Source organism: Nasonia vitripennis, chromosome 5, assembly GCF_009193385.2.
Source record: "Nasonia vitripennis strain AsymCx chromosome 5, Nvit_psr_1.1, whole genome shotgun sequence".
Classification (NCBI taxonomy): Eukaryota; Metazoa; Arthropoda; class Insecta; order Hymenoptera; family Pteromalidae; genus Nasonia; species Nasonia vitripennis.
The window spans coordinates 21,919,058-21,936,473 of record NC_045761.1 but is presented as its reverse complement, the minus strand read 5'-3'; the positions used below and the strand labels follow the sequence as shown (position 1 = coordinate 21,936,473).

At 42.2% G+C, this 17,416-nt stretch overlaps 2 protein-coding genes across 6 annotated transcripts in view; both read left to right on the top strand.

Annotated features, from left to right (window-relative positions):
- The first annotated feature begins 77 nt into the window (after window positions 1-77).
- LOC100124015 (mitochondrial import receptor subunit TOM40 homolog 1) lies at window positions 78-3,204 on the top strand. The gene is made up of 6 exons (XM_001607777.6): window positions 78-502; window positions 860-974; window positions 1,048-1,301; window positions 1,387-1,548; window positions 1,631-1,780; window positions 1,860-3,204. Exons 1-6 carry the CDS (start codon window positions 340-342, stop codon window positions 1,997-1,999), a joined length of 984 nt encoding a protein of 327 aa, XP_001607827.3. The 5' UTR covers window positions 78-339; the 3' UTR covers window positions 2,000-3,204.
- Window positions 3,205-3,221: 17 nt separating this feature from the next.
- The window catches only part of LOC100124017 (transcription factor GATA-4), a 38,965-nt gene continuing 24,770 nt past the window's right edge, over window positions 3,222-17,416 (top strand). For 4 of the 5 annotated variants that reach the window (XR_004344973.1, XM_032600237.1, XM_032600234.1 and 1 more), the window contains exon 1: window positions 3,222-3,967. Coding sequence is in view for 2 of the 5 variants with exons in the window: in XM_032600234.1 (XP_032456125.1) it covers window positions 3,901-3,967 (67 nt within the window). In the remaining 3 variants the exon portion in view is untranslated. The other variant, XM_032600236.1, reaches the window with a different exon arrangement.

Here is a 17,416-nt window from a genome sequence, read left to right as displayed (position 1 = left end):
AAAAACAAAAAAAAGTAAATTCTCCCGCCACTGACGACAGCCCCATCTATCACCTCCGCAAATGTCTCTCGCATATCCTAACCTCAAAAACCTCGGAGATAACCGAAGATCTTGATCTCTCAACGAGTGCGACAGGGACAGCGCGAGTATAATCAACCCGTGAATCGGAAACTCGTGCTAGATTCCTCTACAAATGGCGCCGCACGTCGAAGCACGCTGACTTGTGTAACCGCACCGTCCGAAGTCGCGCTGCAGCCGAATCTCTAACCCAGGAAGCCGTCGCTCTTCTATATAATCTGTCGCAGCAGTAGTTCTCGAGGAGTCAAGTGATAAACAGAGATGGGCAACGTTCACGCAGCGACAGCTCCGCCTCCGCCGACGATGGGTTTCCAACCGCCTCCGGCAGCAGAGCCGAAGGACAATCCGGTCCAGGCAACCCCGGCTGGCCCCGAGGAGTTACCGAACCCTGGCACCATGGAGGATCTGCACAAGAAGTGCAAGGGTGAGTTGGATTCTCTACCTGTGGTTGTCGACTGGATGTACGGATGGTTGGTTGTGCAGAGGTTGGCTGATAGGTCGTGATAAGGATTTACTGATTTTATCAATGGGAAGTTGGAACGAGCAATGAGTATTGGGTAGTAGAGCAATGACAACTGGCTTGCGGCGTGGCTGGATGTAGGATAGTGGGTATTGGTTGACTGGATCTTGGAGTTTGTTGATTTTGCTTGTTTTATTGAGGAAACTTTCCGCTGATTGTGACAGATTAGAATCTCCGATGTGATTCGTGTAATGGGAGGAAGGAATGCTATACATTAATTAATTGCCTGTATCTGTATTGAATATATTGTTTATTTTTCAGAAATATTCCCAATAAACTTTGAGGGTGCTAAGTTAATGTTAAACAAAGGTCTCAGCAGCCACTTCCAAATCTCTCACACAATTAATATGAGCTCTGCGATGCCATCTGGTTATAGGTGAGAAATCAGTAGGATGATTTGTTGTAAGTGAATTAGATACTTGAATAATGCATTTCTATCATTTGGGCAGGTTTGGAGCAACTTATGTAGGATCAAAGCAGCTTTCGCCAACAGAAACATTTCCAGTTTTGGTAGGAGACATTGATCCCACTGGAAATCTCAATGCCAATATTATCCACCAGTTCACAGACAGAATTAGGGGGAAGCTAGCTACGCAGGTACAGCGTAGCAAATTCAGTGCTGTTCAGATGACAGCAGACTACCGTGGGGACACCTATTCGTTGTCAGCAACTCTGGGAAACCCAGACATACTCAACAATTCTGGTAATCATTGAAAATCTATTTTTTTTGGCTAATTGTTTGATTAACTGCAACTATTGCAACCTGAATTTTCTATTGCTGCTTTCAGGATTGATGGTTTTGCATTACCTCCAAAGTGTGACGCCAAAATTGGCTCTGGGTGGAGAGATGATTTACCAGCAAGGCCCTGCAGTTCCTAATGGATACATTTCAATTGTATCTTTAGCTGGGCGTTACATAAATGGAGATTCGACCATTAGTGGAAGTTTAGGTAAACATGGTTGATGAAATTATAATGAGTAAGAGAGCTTTAAATTTCTCATGTTTTAATTCGATTAATTTTTTACACTCAGGTCTGGCTGGCTGTCACCTTTGCTTTTATCAAAGAGCTAGTCAACAAGTGCAAGTAGGAGCGGAATTGGAAGTTAATAGTAGAATGCAAGAAGCAGTAGCTACTATTGGTTACCAAGTCGATTTACCCAAAGCAGATTTAGTCTTCAAAGGTTGGTATCACTCTTGATTATGTGGTGATTTTGTCGCCAGCTGATTTATAAATAAAATGCGAATCGAATGAAATTGCAGGAAGCGTGGACTCGAATTGGACCGTTGGTGCTGTTCTTGAGAAGAAATTACAGCCACTGCCATTCACGTTTGCACTCAGTGGAATGCTCAATCACAACAAGAATCAGTTCAGGCTAGGTTGTGGTCTAATCATTGGTTAATCTGTTGCTTGGTGAAAATTAAGCCAAATATCTCAGCGTATCGGTTAATATTGTCACAGGCACCTTTAAGAGTGATCCAACTTTCACTTAACTTAACAGATGACGTAACGAGTTTATGTTTGTAATCGTAATCGTAACGATATATTAATTGCTTTTAATTCAACTGCATTTCGTAATTTACACATTGTCGTAAATACGTTTATGTAACGATTTATCATTGTTACTCGGCATTAAACCAATCTGTAAGGAGCTCTTAGAATTGACTTTTCTGTTAGATTTGCATTAACGGCAGTTTAAGTCATATAGATACATAAATGTGTGTAAATAGCGAATAGCCATTTTTTATCGAATGTTTTCTTTTTTTTACATCTATTATTTCGTGCCTACAATGCGCACGAATCGTGCCTATCAATTAGAAATAAATTATGTTGCTATTCTCATGCTAAATCTTCTTGTCAAGTCATTCAGTTGTGATTTGGTCGCTATCCTTTTTGTGGCATCGGAAGTAGACAGAATTAATTAGATGCTTTGAATTTTTTGGGTGTTGGACAAACATGTACAATATGTATTATATAAGAATGCTAGAATGTCTAACCAAGAGCCAAGCTTCGAAAGAAAGTGGCGATTTTACAGCTCTGACTGCCCTTGTTTGCTATTTTATTTTGGGCTAGCAGTTTGGTATCCTTTAATAATTCTACTTAAAATTAAACCGAATCAATTGAAACACTCTTCATTTCAATCATGCCGATTTTTAAAGCGCCTTTTCACTAAGTGATAAATGTACCAATGAAAGAGCCAGAGATAGCGAAATGGTCGGCGTATTTCTTTGAAATAAGCAGCTATACAGAGACGATGTCTGCCAAATGAGAACACTGCATTTAATTTTCCAGTGCATATATAGTGTGAGTGTGTGTGAGAGGAAAGAAGAACAAAAAAAAAAACAATATCTGCCATTGAATATATTCTTTTAATACCGGCAAAATCTTCGATGAAGTATACATAAATGTGGGGGAAAGACTTTCATTAGTAGTGATGGTTTTACGTCATCGATCGTTAAGATGAAAAAGAAGAGCTCTTACGTAAACTTTTCTTTTTTATATAAGTGCGTATGAATTTTTTCTTTTGACAGCTAATTCGTCGATTTGTACACACTTGTAAGTACATATCTAGTAATAAAGAAGTTGAACTGTTGATTTAAAACTCAACTCATCTCTTGTTCTCCATTCTATATGTTTATTTGTATTTTCTCGCTAGATTTACGATCGTCATTTAACTTTTAAACTTTAGTACATATCGGAGTTTATCGTCAATTTTCAAACAAAAATCGTTCATCAGTCACAAAACTCACAACAGAAAAAATATTAAAAAAAATCTCTTCAAAACAAGCAACAACCGCACGCAAAGTCAAAGCGCACGAAAACTCGGCCTCTCTCGCGCGATTCGCGCACACCGCACCCCCACTCGCGCTTGCACACATGTACTCTTCTCTTTCTCTCTCTCTCTCTCTCTCTCTCTTCCCGCTGCCTCGTTTTTCGCGCTTATTACTCACACACACACGCACACACACACACACGCGCGCATATGGAGCCGACGAGGCCCGAGTATAGACCGCCGTCGCGACTACTGATCATAGAGCTGCCGATCGCGCGCCGACGACTACCGTCTTATACCCTCGCGTATACACATACACGTATACAGTAGTAGATAAGCTCTATACGACAATATAATATACACTGTACACAGGACAAAGGCGAGGGTGTGGGTGTGTGGAATGACGGTTGGGGAGAGAGAAGGCAGCGATATAGTTTTAGAATCGTATAGACGATATCGTAATCGATTAACACGGAGTGCACTGGAGGGAGAGCTTTTTTCGATCGAAGATCGGTACAGCCTTAAGGACTATGAGGAGGAGGAAGATCGTCGAGGAGAACAAAGAGCCAGCTACCGATCTCAGCTCTAGAGGCTACGGTGAGTAGTTTGAAAAATCGTTTATTTATAAACATGTACAAAAATTATACACTCTGTCGATCGGTTATACCGATTTCATATATTATCCACGTAGAACACACTGTGTAAGCAGAAACTAGCGCAAGAACGTTATACAACGCAAAAAGCGAAAAATCGTGCGATTCGAGTTCGTTTTTTTTTTTTTAACGACGATGAGTATGTTATGGAAGGTCCGCACGAACTACCGAGCCGATGATGGTCCGCGAGTCACTGAGTCCGGAGCGTCGGGGATGAATAGCCTGTGTGTAATGCACAGAGATACGTGTACGTGCAGTGGATTATCGGAACGACGATAAGACCGCCCCTGCAGTTTGCTCGATTTATGCATGTGTTATGTGTGTGTGCGACGATGCAATAGTCGCGCACCTCCGTATTTATTATCGCCGCTGTGGCCTATATACCGCTGAGAGGCACTTTTCTCTTGCGGACTTCTTTTTGCTGTGCGCAGAGTTGAGATTGGCGTTGAAAATTTAGGTATCGGTTATCGATTAATCAAGATTTTCTTCATAGTTTTATTATTATTTTTTTTTTTAATAGGATCATTTCACGCATAAAGCATTGAGTCAGTGTACACAACAATGGCGCTTTAAGCCCAAACGCACATCTTTCAAATTTTCATCACCCACTTATACAGCACACGTTTAAAAAAAAAATAAAACGACCTGACAAGTGCGTATCCCGAACAGATTTATGAATGAACTCTCAAAGCGATCGCACGTGTGCCGGCGTCGATGTCGAATTCTTATACAGAGACTCTTTCTCTCTTACTCTCTCGATTGTTTTTAGGCGCTCGAGCTCCGGCACCTCATATAACATTCCGGACCGCTGTTACACTCGTTCGATTCATGAACGAACGCGCGACGTTTAAAAAAAAAAAAAGAGGACCGTGACGCACCGTCGATGACGATTTTTTTTCTCTGTTTTGCAATTCGGCGATGAAAGTGAGAGCCGCTAATTATTATGTTTCGATTATGTTATTGTTTGGTTCACGAGTGCGGCAGGATGTTTTGACTTTTGCGCGAGACGGAGGTGTGTATGTAGAGGTATAATACCGGGAGATTCGTAGAATTGGGGGTGTGTGCCGCGTGTGGTAAAATAAAAAATTTGTGCCTTTATATACTATCTTTTATTTTGAGATAATATATACATTAATTAAACTGATTCGAGAGCATCATATCGAAGCGTATTATGTAAGTACAGTGTAACAATGCGATATAAATTATCGCGAGTCTGTGTATACGCGAAACGTAAATGTTTAAACAATATCGCTCGATAATTGCCAATACGCGTGTATTAACGAGTGGATTAGGAGCATTTAGATAAATTCTAATCGTACGATGAGATATAAAGTGAGACACATATTTATAAACGATTTATTTTCAACGACTTAATCGTATACTTATTAAGGATAATCGATTTTTTCGTTTTTCCGGTCGAACTCGGCACGTGATTGTACTTATACACTGTGTGAGTTGAAAAGAAAATTATTATCGCGCTATACTCGGATATTTTCTGGTAATCCTAGTATTTATGTCTACTGATAATAAGTTTTTTCGTATCAATCTTGCGAACGATAATAGGATTTTTCGCCCATTACTATTTTTGCACTATTCAATCGATTCATAACAAATATTCGATAAGGAAAGTTTCTCACCACCAGCATCATCAACTGCTGACTAATACGTGCTGCGCTTGAGGTCACTTGATTTCTTAATCGATCTTTTGTATATAATCACGCGTGATTATATAGATCGTGATCTATAGATCATTGGAAAATAATTTGCTGAATGCTTGCTTATAGAATGAGCATCATAAATTTTGGATAATTATTTTCATATTTATAGTACTGTATAAGAAAGTCGCACATCTTCGTTTATTTTTCATCGAATAAAACGTTCGATCGTTAAATTCAAAGAGATTACGACCGATGAGTAGTTTTTAAAAAGTCCGGGGTCGACGAAAGTCAGGGATCACGTAAACCAGAGCATTAAATCATTCGAGCTATATATACTTCTCTCGATGCCTCAAGTGTCCCTTTATGTGCGTGCGTCTTTGAAAAGCGCTTTTTCTTCTCGAGCGCGCGCAGTCAACCGAAGAGATAAAAAAAGCCGAAAAGGGTGTGATAGAGACGTCGTGGTTGGACGGATTCGATGGCTTATCAGTTTTTGGTGAACGATTTATATATAACAATTATTCTTACTTATTCGTATATTGTTAATAAAAATATTCATATACAATTAGCTGAAATCTAGGCTCGCTCGGCGCACACGAGGACACTTTTATGCTTGACCTCTATACAAACTACACTACGAGTTCCAGAAAGGAAGTGGTTCGAGCCACATCCCGCATTGTGAAAGAGTCGCCTTGTTCGAAAACCTTCGCGACGCCGCTGCTGAATTAAAAATAAAATTCTTCTTTTTCTCCAATTAAATTATGATGCTTACTGGTATACAGTTTTAAAACTCAAATAATTTTAGAATTTCCTATATATATATATATGAGCCACACAGAAACGCAATGTAACGCGGAGACGATCGAAGCGAACAAAGAATCCACGGGATGTGGGAGGAGAAGCCGTCGGTAGACAGTATGCACACATAGACAGCGAGGACGAGTTGGGAGGAGAAAGGATTCCTCAAAATGGCGCTCTGCCAGTAGCAGCTGGCGAATGTTTTATACCGAGAAGCCGATCGAGCCTATCGTAGGCCGCTCCGCCTTTCGTGAATATCCTTTGAAATTTACCCTCTTTACAATAAATAATTATTTGCGCAATTTCCTCGTTCACCGAGAGTAAACATCGTAATTTATAATTTCGATGACTAAGAGAGTTCGGTTTATCAAAACACATCGCTCGATCCAACAACTACTGTACAGACGCATAAACGTCCCACTTTCCGGTCGGTCTCTGCCTCTCTTTTTCGGTCTTATCTCGTCTATTGCGCATTTTAACTCTCGACCATATACGCCCTTCTACGGTGGCATCGTTACTCAAGTGTCCTCTCTTCCCTCTCTCGGTTTTCCACTTTTTCCACGAGACCTTTATCGCTTTTTATTCGTTCGCTCGTTTTTTTTTTTCGAGAAAGATATTCCGTGTGCAGGCTGATAAGACTCTATATGTATACGCCATGTCAGCTCGGACTGATGCAACTGAGCGATCGTAAAACTGGAAGAGTAATGATCGTCGTTGGAATCGATGATAAGCGCTTTTTTTTCGCGGGTTTTAACGATGATCTTCAGATATATCCCACTGATAGTTTCTTCTTTTTCGGAAATCGTTATTCAAATTTCTGTGACGTTGTACGCCTGCACGAGTTACAACGTTAAAGTATTTTTAAATTTTTATCAAACTCATTCCAATGGAACTGTATATCGTACGTTATACGTTTTATACGAATGGTCTAGCAAAATGTTTTTCAACTCATGACTACTGTGGGTATTATTTTTCCTCGTAAATATTTCGTAATAAAAAAAAAAAAAAAATAGCTGCGCTCGTATAATGCAGCAACTTTAAATATTTCCATTTATGCAAATTCCGTGCACTATGCGCTTACGCAAGATGTTGCTACCAGCATATGTAGATACTATAATAATAGAAATGAAAGCATAAGTTGGTAGCTATTTTTCCGGATAAAAAAAAAATTAATTTTTCTCTTGTTAATTCTATCCTACATAATATTTTAACTCGGCTACAGCTCGCGCTATACTGTGTGTGGTGCAAAAAAGTAGAACAATTTTATTACGCACCGCAGCCTATGACTAACTGCTTCTACTTTTTAATTGCCATAACAACTCGCCTCTGGGCTATTACTATTACTTACGTATAGGTTGTACTTTATTCACAACTATTATAAACAATGCAACAGGCATATTTGTTGATAAAATAATTTATTTTTAACTTTTTCAAAAATTCATTCAATCTTTCGACTATCGAAAGTAGCTCGTACTCTTTAATCCCAAGCGCACCTGCACGTTTTTCCAAATACCTCGACGAACAAAAGCATCGCGAGCGAAAGAGAGAGAGAGAGAGAGAAGTAAAAAAATCCCGTCGCGTATATGTTTACTCTTTCTTCCACTAGTCTCGACTCTAGCACTCGCTCGCTATACTGTATACACAAAAGGCCGCGTTGTGGTCCGTAGCGGTGAAATTCATCGCGTCACGGAACTTTTTTCTTTTTTGCGCCAGCAGCAGCAGCAGCGGTAGTAAGAGCCGAGAGCGTTATTGTTTTCCCGCGCGCGAGCGAGAATTTCCTGAAACGCAAGCTCTCTTATGGAAATCGTGTGTAATATCCCGCGGGTCGCAAGTGTAGTTTCGTTTCTACCGTTTCTTCTTCTGCGTCTCGTGTACTGGACTTGCTGCTGTGCAGAGGGCGAGGTGCTGTAGCTTGTTCTGCAGGTAGTATTTTTATTGAAATTTTCATGTGTGTGGAGTGGATATGAATATAGGTGGATTTTATTCAATGCGGGATTTGATACGCACAGCTTTTATTATTATGAGGCGACATGTGTACATCGTTTTTTTTATTTACTAGAGGTTTAATAAATTTAACGGATAAACGCGCTAACATAATCAGGAGTAATAAATTTTTGCATTCATGATGACACACTTAGCGGTAAACAATTGATAATCTCGCGATTGACAACAATATTCAAACGCTACCGCATCAATTTCACAACGCACAACCCGGGAAATTTCAATCGCCTCACTACACTGGCTCACGTTATTTCGCGATAACCGCCCGACTTTTCACTAAACTTTCCTTACAACAAAATACGCGGACGTTCGTACAATTCACAAAAAAAAAATTTCGAATCTTCTCGCACCTCCCGAATACACTCGGACCTCTTTTAGCGCAGACCTGCGATCGCGCACTGAGAGCCTGGCTTATAGCTCTCGGCGCGCCGGCTGATTTCACGAAATACCGAGTGATAATAATGCGCTCGTGTGTTGTATACACACACGTACAGAGACACGTATGTGTGTGCCGATATCTCGTAGTGTTCCTTCTCTCTCTCTCTCTCTGTGTATGCGTTATTCTATAGCAGCGTTGAAGCGTATACACAAGTATTATGTATCTGCAGCGACGACGAGGCGGGAACCTTTTCTCGTTTGTCCCTTATCTGTAGTAAAATGCTGATGCAGAAGAGTGGGCGGTTTCGGGGTATGTCTGTAGGGACAGGTTCGCCTGAGATAGCTCTTATCGAGGTGCATCCGCTTCCTATATACTTTCTTGAGGTTTATTGTTGTTGTTTTTTTTTTTTTTTTTTTTTTTTTAATTACTCTGTGGAAATGAGGCTGATATTTCAGCATAAGTGTGTAAAAATACAAGCGCAGAATCGCGAGCACGTCGACTTTCGTTAATGAAATGCTCAACGCGTACGCGAATGCCAGGGGCTCTTATCGGCTCGGATGAATTCGAGAGAGCCTCCGATACCCGACACTCACCCCCCAGTTTCGAATGCGTATTATATACGCGGCCGCGAGTCGAGGTGTACCGTATTATAACATCCGATTACCGCATATACGTTCATTGAGAGAAGTCGTCGAGTGTAAATATCGATTTTATATAGTCATTGATCTACTATTCCAGCTGACGCTATATAGGTATATATATAAAAACTACATAATTCAAGTACCTGCACTATAATATATACAATTATATAGTTGACTCTCACAACGAATATACTTGGAAAAAGTAAGCTCGAGAGAACAATTTCCTCGAACTCGCCTACGCCGGCTACGTGTATGCGATGGAAGGACGAGCCATGTAAATAACGTGGGAGGAGTCTGGCTAGCCGAGGCCGCTTGAGAACCGCTGCGCCGCGAGCGGCTTGCAACTAGTTCAGATAAGCCGGCTGGGCATATCGCTCTCGCGCGTTGCGCTATGCGATAGCCGTCGGCCGTTCTTTTACGACCTTAGCCACACAGCCAAGCGTTCGCTGCACGAGAACGTGTGTGTGTATGTGTATATAGTGGGCTCTTCTGTACACGAGGTCGTTGTATGCGCTGAGAGAAGAGTTTTTGCCGAATCGATCATTTTTATACCCTTAATTCTTATAATGATCGGTAACGATCGGCATGAAATCGGTCCGGGAAACTACACACCTGCACCGCAAAACCAGGCGTAAAGCGCATCGCACAGCTCTTATCCAAATTACACCCATTGATCAGCACTATAGTCCACCACAAAAGCTCGCGGCACCACCGATAGAGATAAATTCCGCGACTGAAGCTCTCTCGCACTTGATAGGGTATAATCTCTCGACGCGGTAACGGAGAGCGAGAGATTAGCCAAGGACGCCGAGATAAACCCAACTCACACACACACACACACGTACACACACACGAGCTCCTCCTTTAACCAGACGACCAATGAGAGGATCTACATACGACGACGACGACGACGACGACGACGACGACGACGTAGCAGACTCGACGATATGATACCTGACGTCACACGCGTTCAGGCAGTAGAGAGAGAGAGACGCGGTGTATACAGTCCTAATCGCGGCTCTGTCGCGCGCGATAAACGATAAGCCCCTAGACGTGCTAAAACCTTATCCTTGGATAACCGCATGTATACGCTGCGCTGATTTGCTTATCTCCTCACGACGAAGACGACGGCTCTGCAGTAAGCCGCTATTATTGTATGCGCGGGGAATTTGGAATATGCGCTGTGCAGTTGACGGTATACAGTATCCGATATGCGCAGAGCCGCATGTGTGGAGGCGTGGGCTTTCGAGGACGGAGAGGATTTTAGAGATTGACTTCGTTATCGTCTTCGAGATAGCCGAGTGTTTTGATATACTCGGGGGTTATCTTTGCGATCTTTCGCGGAGTTTTTTTTTCGATCGTTGTGAAATTTTCCAAAAAAAAAAAAAAAACGATATACTTATCAGTCTGAAAAATCTTCAACCCTCGCGGCCCGCAAACAAAGCGAAGCGCGCGGCGACTTCGCAAACAGCGCAGCCCCTCCAGGTATATACACCTCCGCACAATCACCCCACACATATCCCGGCGCTGCGCCCTAAAAAACGAAAGAGCCCGGACAAAACGGTCGAAACAAGAGAGACAGCTGAGCCATCAAGTCTATATATGCCCTCGTACTTTTGGCGATAAGGCGGAAAAAAAAGAACAGCCGGTTATATTTTCCCGCACACGACGGAAACGTACGTATGTGCGACGCGAGCGATGGACAAGCGTATATACATATATATTCGTCGCGTGGGTTCCCGCGGATTGAGCGTGTATTTATATATGCGGGTGTTATCGGTCGACGAAAAATACAGAGGAAGAGCGTTGAACGGCGCTTTTTCTTTTCTTTTTTTTTTCAAAGCGACATGGGAGTTTGTGGATATCTGTACGGGTTGAGAAGGATGCGAGGTGACGTGTGAACGTGTGTACTCGTGTGCGAAAGCTGAGAGAAAAATTCTTTGTTTCGTTTTATTCTTCTTTGAAAGTCACTCAAATTTTCGCGTTACGATTGACGAAAAATTTCGCCGTCCCCATCGTCCGCCGATAAACGTCTGCATCACTGTTTACATAGACTCTCCAAACACGTTAAATGTCCATAATGTGCAAGAGAATGCAAGAGAAGCCCGCGGATACATCTGGTGATAATCTGCTGCTTGAGACGCACAATAGAGACTAATCATGATGCATATAAGAGGTTCCACCCACTCGTGCCATGACAAATTGCTTTCATTCCGATGCGGCTCGGCAGCACTGAAGGGGCTTGGTTTTCGCGTCGATTAGTTTGGCTAATACGTGATTTCAAAACAAGGTGCGGTAGACACGATGTACTTGTGCATTATCTCTTTGCTTGGCTCGTTTTTTTTTTCTTAGACTGATGCGCGCAAGGTTTGTTGAACTTTTGCTTGGCATTTTTTACTTGACATTTTTAATGTTAACATTTTAATTTTGAATCGTGAAACCTTTAACAAGAACGTGATATTCTACGAAAAAAATAGTCATAATGAAAATTCTACCTTTGAATAATTATAAATATTGAAAAAATATTAATAACTACACCATAAAATCCCCAGCAGGCAAAGCACAGCCCGTCTCTCCCACGCAATTAGGCTCACAATTGCATCCCGGAATCCCAAGCGCAAACACTATAATGACGAAGGAAAACAGGGCCGCGAAAAATTAGCGGACATCCGAAATATATATATATATATATAAGCAGTAGAGGTGGAGAGACGAGAATGTAGGCGCAGATTGATTGATCATCTTGCGCCGGCATCACGTGTCCGAGTAGCGACGGCGCGACCGATGTATACAGTGGTCCCCGAGGAAATACCCGCCTCCCGTCGGCCGGCGGCGGTGGAGCCTTGTCAAAACACAATTACCACAGAGACGAGCAGCTTCTCTCGCGAGATTTTACGGTACTTAGCCGGATGATATGCCCCATTTGCGGACCACGTGCGTATACCTACCAAAGTACCAAGTGATGCTGAGGATTTGAATTTTTTTTTTTTTTTTATTTGCCGTAGAAGCGCAAACGTCGTGGAGGAGAATATCGAGCGCGGTCGAAAAGTTTGTTTATAAAGAGCCGCGCGAAAGTTTGTAAATTCCGCGACGCCGAGTCGAAAACGGCGATATTTATCGCGCCTTTCAAAATAAAAGTTTCTTTCACTCTGTACCTCCGCGACAATTGGAACTTCATCAGCGCACGCAGCCTCCTTATACCCAGACCCCCTGTACTGCACTCGCTCGCGCAATAATAATCGAAAAAAAGTCCTCTCTCTCTCTCTCTCTTGTGCCTGACAAAGGTCATTGAATCAGTTATACAGCAGAACGAGTACGTGAGCACCGTGTACTATACCTTATAATAAGAGAAGCACGAGTATAGGAGAGAAAAGGAAAGAAAGAAAAGAGTAGCTCGAAAGGACGCGCGCAAGGCAGTAGGAGCTTTATAACAAACTGCCAAGCCGTGTTTTACGAGTTCCATAAGGAAATGTCGCGGACTCGCCGCGTGATTGTTTCCAGAGCGCAAGCCCGGCGACTTTTAACGCCGAGAGAGTGTTTGTACCTGTGCCCTATACGTGCGTTTAGTGCGTTGCGTAATTATAGCAGGCGCAGTGAACTCGCGCGAGAGGCTGAAAAATTGCGCTGCTTCGGAGAATTCGAGTTTTTTAGTTCGAGAGGCTGGCGCGCGTTTTTAAGGGGTAATTGAAAATTCAAATTTCCCGCCGTTGCGCTTTACTACGCATCCTTCGAAATTCTATACAGTTGGTCAAATTTCAAATATTAAAAAAGCTCCGAGCATGCGAATGAGTAAGCTATAGACAAAATGCGCGCTTTTGATTCGCGGAAGGGAAATTCAATAAGGACAGGAAGAGATCACCCTTTGCTTATACGAACGCTTGGTGTAACGCGATACTAGTACGCTGTAATGCAAATAGTAGGCTATTGTGTTACTGCGTAAAATCTTCTCACCTTATGTCGATCTGTGCGTGTTTCATTTGCGGCTGAATGTATAATGTTTACGTTTTGAGAGAATCGTTGTTTAATAAATTTCGCATCTTATTTACATTCTGAAGTTTAAAAAATTACTTTTATGCTATATTTCGCAAAGATTCTTATTCAAAAATTCAAAATGTCAAATCTGTCAACAAAGCCGTGAACCAGACATTCTACACGCGGCTCGCGAGTCTGCAAACTATTGCCCTCTGTAGCTCGATGCGTGAACTATGCCACGCGGCTCAACAATTTTTTCTCTTATCATAAAAGTCCTTACATAAGAAGGCCATCTCCACTTTCTAATTCAATACGCTCATACTACAACAACAAATTCACCAACGATTCCTCAAAACCGTCGCATCCCCGCAGCCCCCAAAATTTCCCTATATAATCCTCGCCATCAGCAGTAATGTACCAACCACATTCATAAAAACACCTCTCGCGCAAATCCGCTTAACGAACCGCCTAACGACGCGACGCATTACCTATTTCCCTGAAGAAGAGATCGAGCGCTATAAGTATAGGCCATCGGTTGCGCAATATTCTCGATCGGTCCGAGCACAGTAGACTCGAAAAAAAAAAAAAAAAAAAAAAAAGAGCAGCCTATAAATTCTTAATCCAGCGCGGCACAAAGCTCCGCGCCGTAAAATAATAATGGGGCAAATATTTGCGGCCGCCTCAGAGAGTCCCTCTCGAATTTTGTGCGTAGGTATACCTACGTGAGAATCTGCGGCTGACGGTGTGTAAACTTCGTCGGGTGTGGAAGCCCGCTGGGTGATGGTTAATTTATAATTAAGGAACTTTTATTTCAAAGAACGAAATTTGCTGCGTGTAAGTAATGTCTGTTTTGGGAACTCGGCGACGCGGCTCACATGTTTTTCGATGAGCGCACGTGCTGTTGATGTTTAGCGCGTTTGCACGTCCGAGCGGGAGTCTCTTGAGAGGATGAAAATGTTCGATGAGATTTTTCGGTTTATAAGAAAAGTCATTTTTTACAAGTGTACGTATTTAGCGTGAGAAAGGTAGAAAGTACGAGAGCCTACCGTTAGCCGACATAGTTTACTTGCAAGTGTTCAGCCCCGAAAAGTCAGTGGCACAATCGATAAAAACGGAAAGCACGTACGTTCCTTGATTTGGGTACAACGGCACTTGGGAAACTACGAGTTCGCGATAAAATAGCAGCTCGAGTGGAAAGTACGAGGAATTCGTATACGTAAGGCCTTATTGTAGCTGAACAAACAGTCGTTGTTCGCGTATCCGTGAAATTCCCATTGTTATAGCCATTTACAGTGTCATGAAAAATATACGAGTAATTATTCTATAGCAAATCATATAGTTCTGCGTTTCACCAATTCGCATACGACTCTGTCTCAATCAATTCAATTTCGAGCGATGCTCCGCTTTTTTAACGACGCCATTACAGATAAATTTCACGGCGCATAGAGAGTACAGCGATTTCCCGTAGCGCCGCCGCTTCTCACGTCGACGATAACGGAATTACACACACGCGCGTGGACGGGCTCGCGAATGAAAGAAATTTCGCTCAAACTCGAATGTTATAATAAAAAATTTATAATTAATTTTCGTACACTCCGAAAGAGCTTTGCCTTCTCAATGGAATATTTTCGTGTATATACTCTCAACACTATTCGCGCACGCAATAATTTTTTTCCCTTCGATTTATTGTGTCAACTATATTATCTCTGGTGAGGCCCCTCCGAATATGCAGAATATCAATCACGGGCTCTTCGTCTTCTCGCATTAATTAAAAACGCAATTTGGCGCCTTATCGGCCGCGACTTCAATGCGTCTAATTAAGCCGAGATAAATACACATGATTAATATGCATAATTATAATACAAAACTTCGCGAGATCAGCTCCTCTCGCTATATTAAGCTTCTTCTCTCATCGTTCGCTATACGTATACACATATTATAAATTAAGCAGAAAACAAACACTTACATTTCGATCCATTGATCGGGAGAACCCGCAGCTCGACCCTCTCTGACATTCAAATATCCATCAATACATAGCAACGTAACAAAAGATCGATTTTATTATTATTAATTTTCCTCGAAAGAAAAAGACACGCGCGCACTGCACACTTAGTCCTTTTTTATTTTTCAACAAAAGCACATAGACTCGCTCTTATCGCGCATAGCCAGGAGTCGCAAAACCGGACGTCCGGTCGCGCAGGATGTGACGTCAGGCAAATATAAGTATATTACAGTCGCGCGCAGCTTTTTCGACGTCGCGCGCGCAAACATCTTCGTATATGCGCTACAAACTTTCAGGGGGTATACGCATACACATAATATATGTATATAATAAGGATGGGTTTCCTTTCCTCGAGAGGCTCTTCTTCCGACTGGGAAACTCCTTTTCTTTTCAGGTGTGGTGTTTGCACGGAAAGGGGTTTTGGCTTTTGATTTCCCGACGATGGCTCTGTTTTACGTGTGTTTTTCTGTGAAGAGAGCGTGAGAGATTATTTGTTGGCTGAGGCGAGAGAAAGAGAGAGAGAGAGAGAGAGAGAGAGAGAGAGAGATGGTCGGAGGTGTTGGACGATCGGTAAGCAATTACCGATTTTATATAACGATTTTTATAAAATTTCGTCACCGCCTAAACTCTCTCCGAGTCTGTGGCAGGCGACAATAGGTGGCGCATGGCCACTTTTTAACGCACTATAACGTGTACTCTTTTTCATAAAAAAAACGAATCGTTGCGAGAGATAGCGACGAAAATACCTCGAAATAAACGCTTCAATGTTTGTTAAATCAGCACGTAGTCCACTTAAAAAGTAGCTGCAAAAAATCACGAAAAAAAAACGCCGAAGCGCAAGAGATAAACAAGTGGTGTGTCGATGATAACGAAGAGGCGAGACGAGCGAGTAAGTATATGTTCGTACACGCCGAAATGAGTTATATACGACGAGAGGGAGGAAGCTAAAATTTATAACAAGCATATACCCGAGCTCCGAGAGCTGCGGTAGAAAATAAGAGAAAATTAACGGATTTATTGAGTCTTCGCCGAGAGATCGTCGTGCGGCTCGAGAGAGAAAGCGAGAGAGAGAGAGAGAGAGAGAGAGAGAGAGAGAGAGAGAGAGAGAGAGAGAGAGAGAGAGAGAGAGCGAGGGGCGGTTCTTATCGCGCTGTTTTTCTGTCCATCTCATCATCGGCGAGAGTATAATTGTGCGTATACGAGAGAGACTCGCTCGCGTATATTTTAAGAGCGAAGAGCGACGAAAGGTCGAGAGATAATTTCACCAAAGTTGTGTACTTTCTGCGGGGTTTACGTATTATAGAGAGTTTACGGGGTCGTCGCGGCTGATAAGAGCTTCTTTCAGTTTATTTTATTTAGTTTTCTTTTACTTGAGTTACTCAATACCTTAGTAATTGCCGTAAATTTTTACGATGATATAGTAACTAATTATAAAAGTAGTGTACGACGGTTTATAATACGTTCGCCCAAAATTCATAACACTTCCAGGAAAAAAAAGGTCAAGGTTTCGTGAACCCCGATAAAGCGCGAATTTCAATTCGATTATAAAATTCTTTCGTATACTACGAAGCCGCACAACGCTCGAATTCGCAAATAAAATTCCTTTGCAAAAACTTACATTCACAATATTCACCTTCGAAAAACAGGGAAACTCAGCAGCGTGTCAAAGTGTTGAAAATCCCGGCGCGTCTCTGCATAAACATCGTCCCTCTCTCTCTCTCTCTCTTTGCCGCGTATTTGCGGGGGAAAGCCGAGTTCAGCCGTATAAGCGCGCGTATATACTCTTGACCGGAGCCCGCGCGCGCGTATATTTGTTGACTTTTCTCGGTGTCCCTTTTGCCACCTTCGTGTATATAGGACTTTCTCGCTCTCTCTCTCTCTCTCTCTCTCTCTCTCTCTCTCTCTCTCTCTCTCTCGCTCATTGTCACGCACTTATGTTGTGTGT

Coding starts and splice junctions, on each gene's coding strand:
- LOC100124015 (XM_001607777.6), top strand. CDS start 340: ATGGGCAACGTTCACGCAGCGACAGCTCCGCCTCCGCCGACGATGGGT. Junction 503..859: donor TCTGCACAAGAAGTGCAAGG/GTGAGTTGGATT, acceptor TTTATTTTTCAG/AAATATTCCCAATAAACTTT. Junction 1,549..1,630: donor GACCATTAGTGGAAGTTTAG/GTAAACATGGTT, acceptor TTTTACACTCAG/GTCTGGCTGGCTGTCACCTT.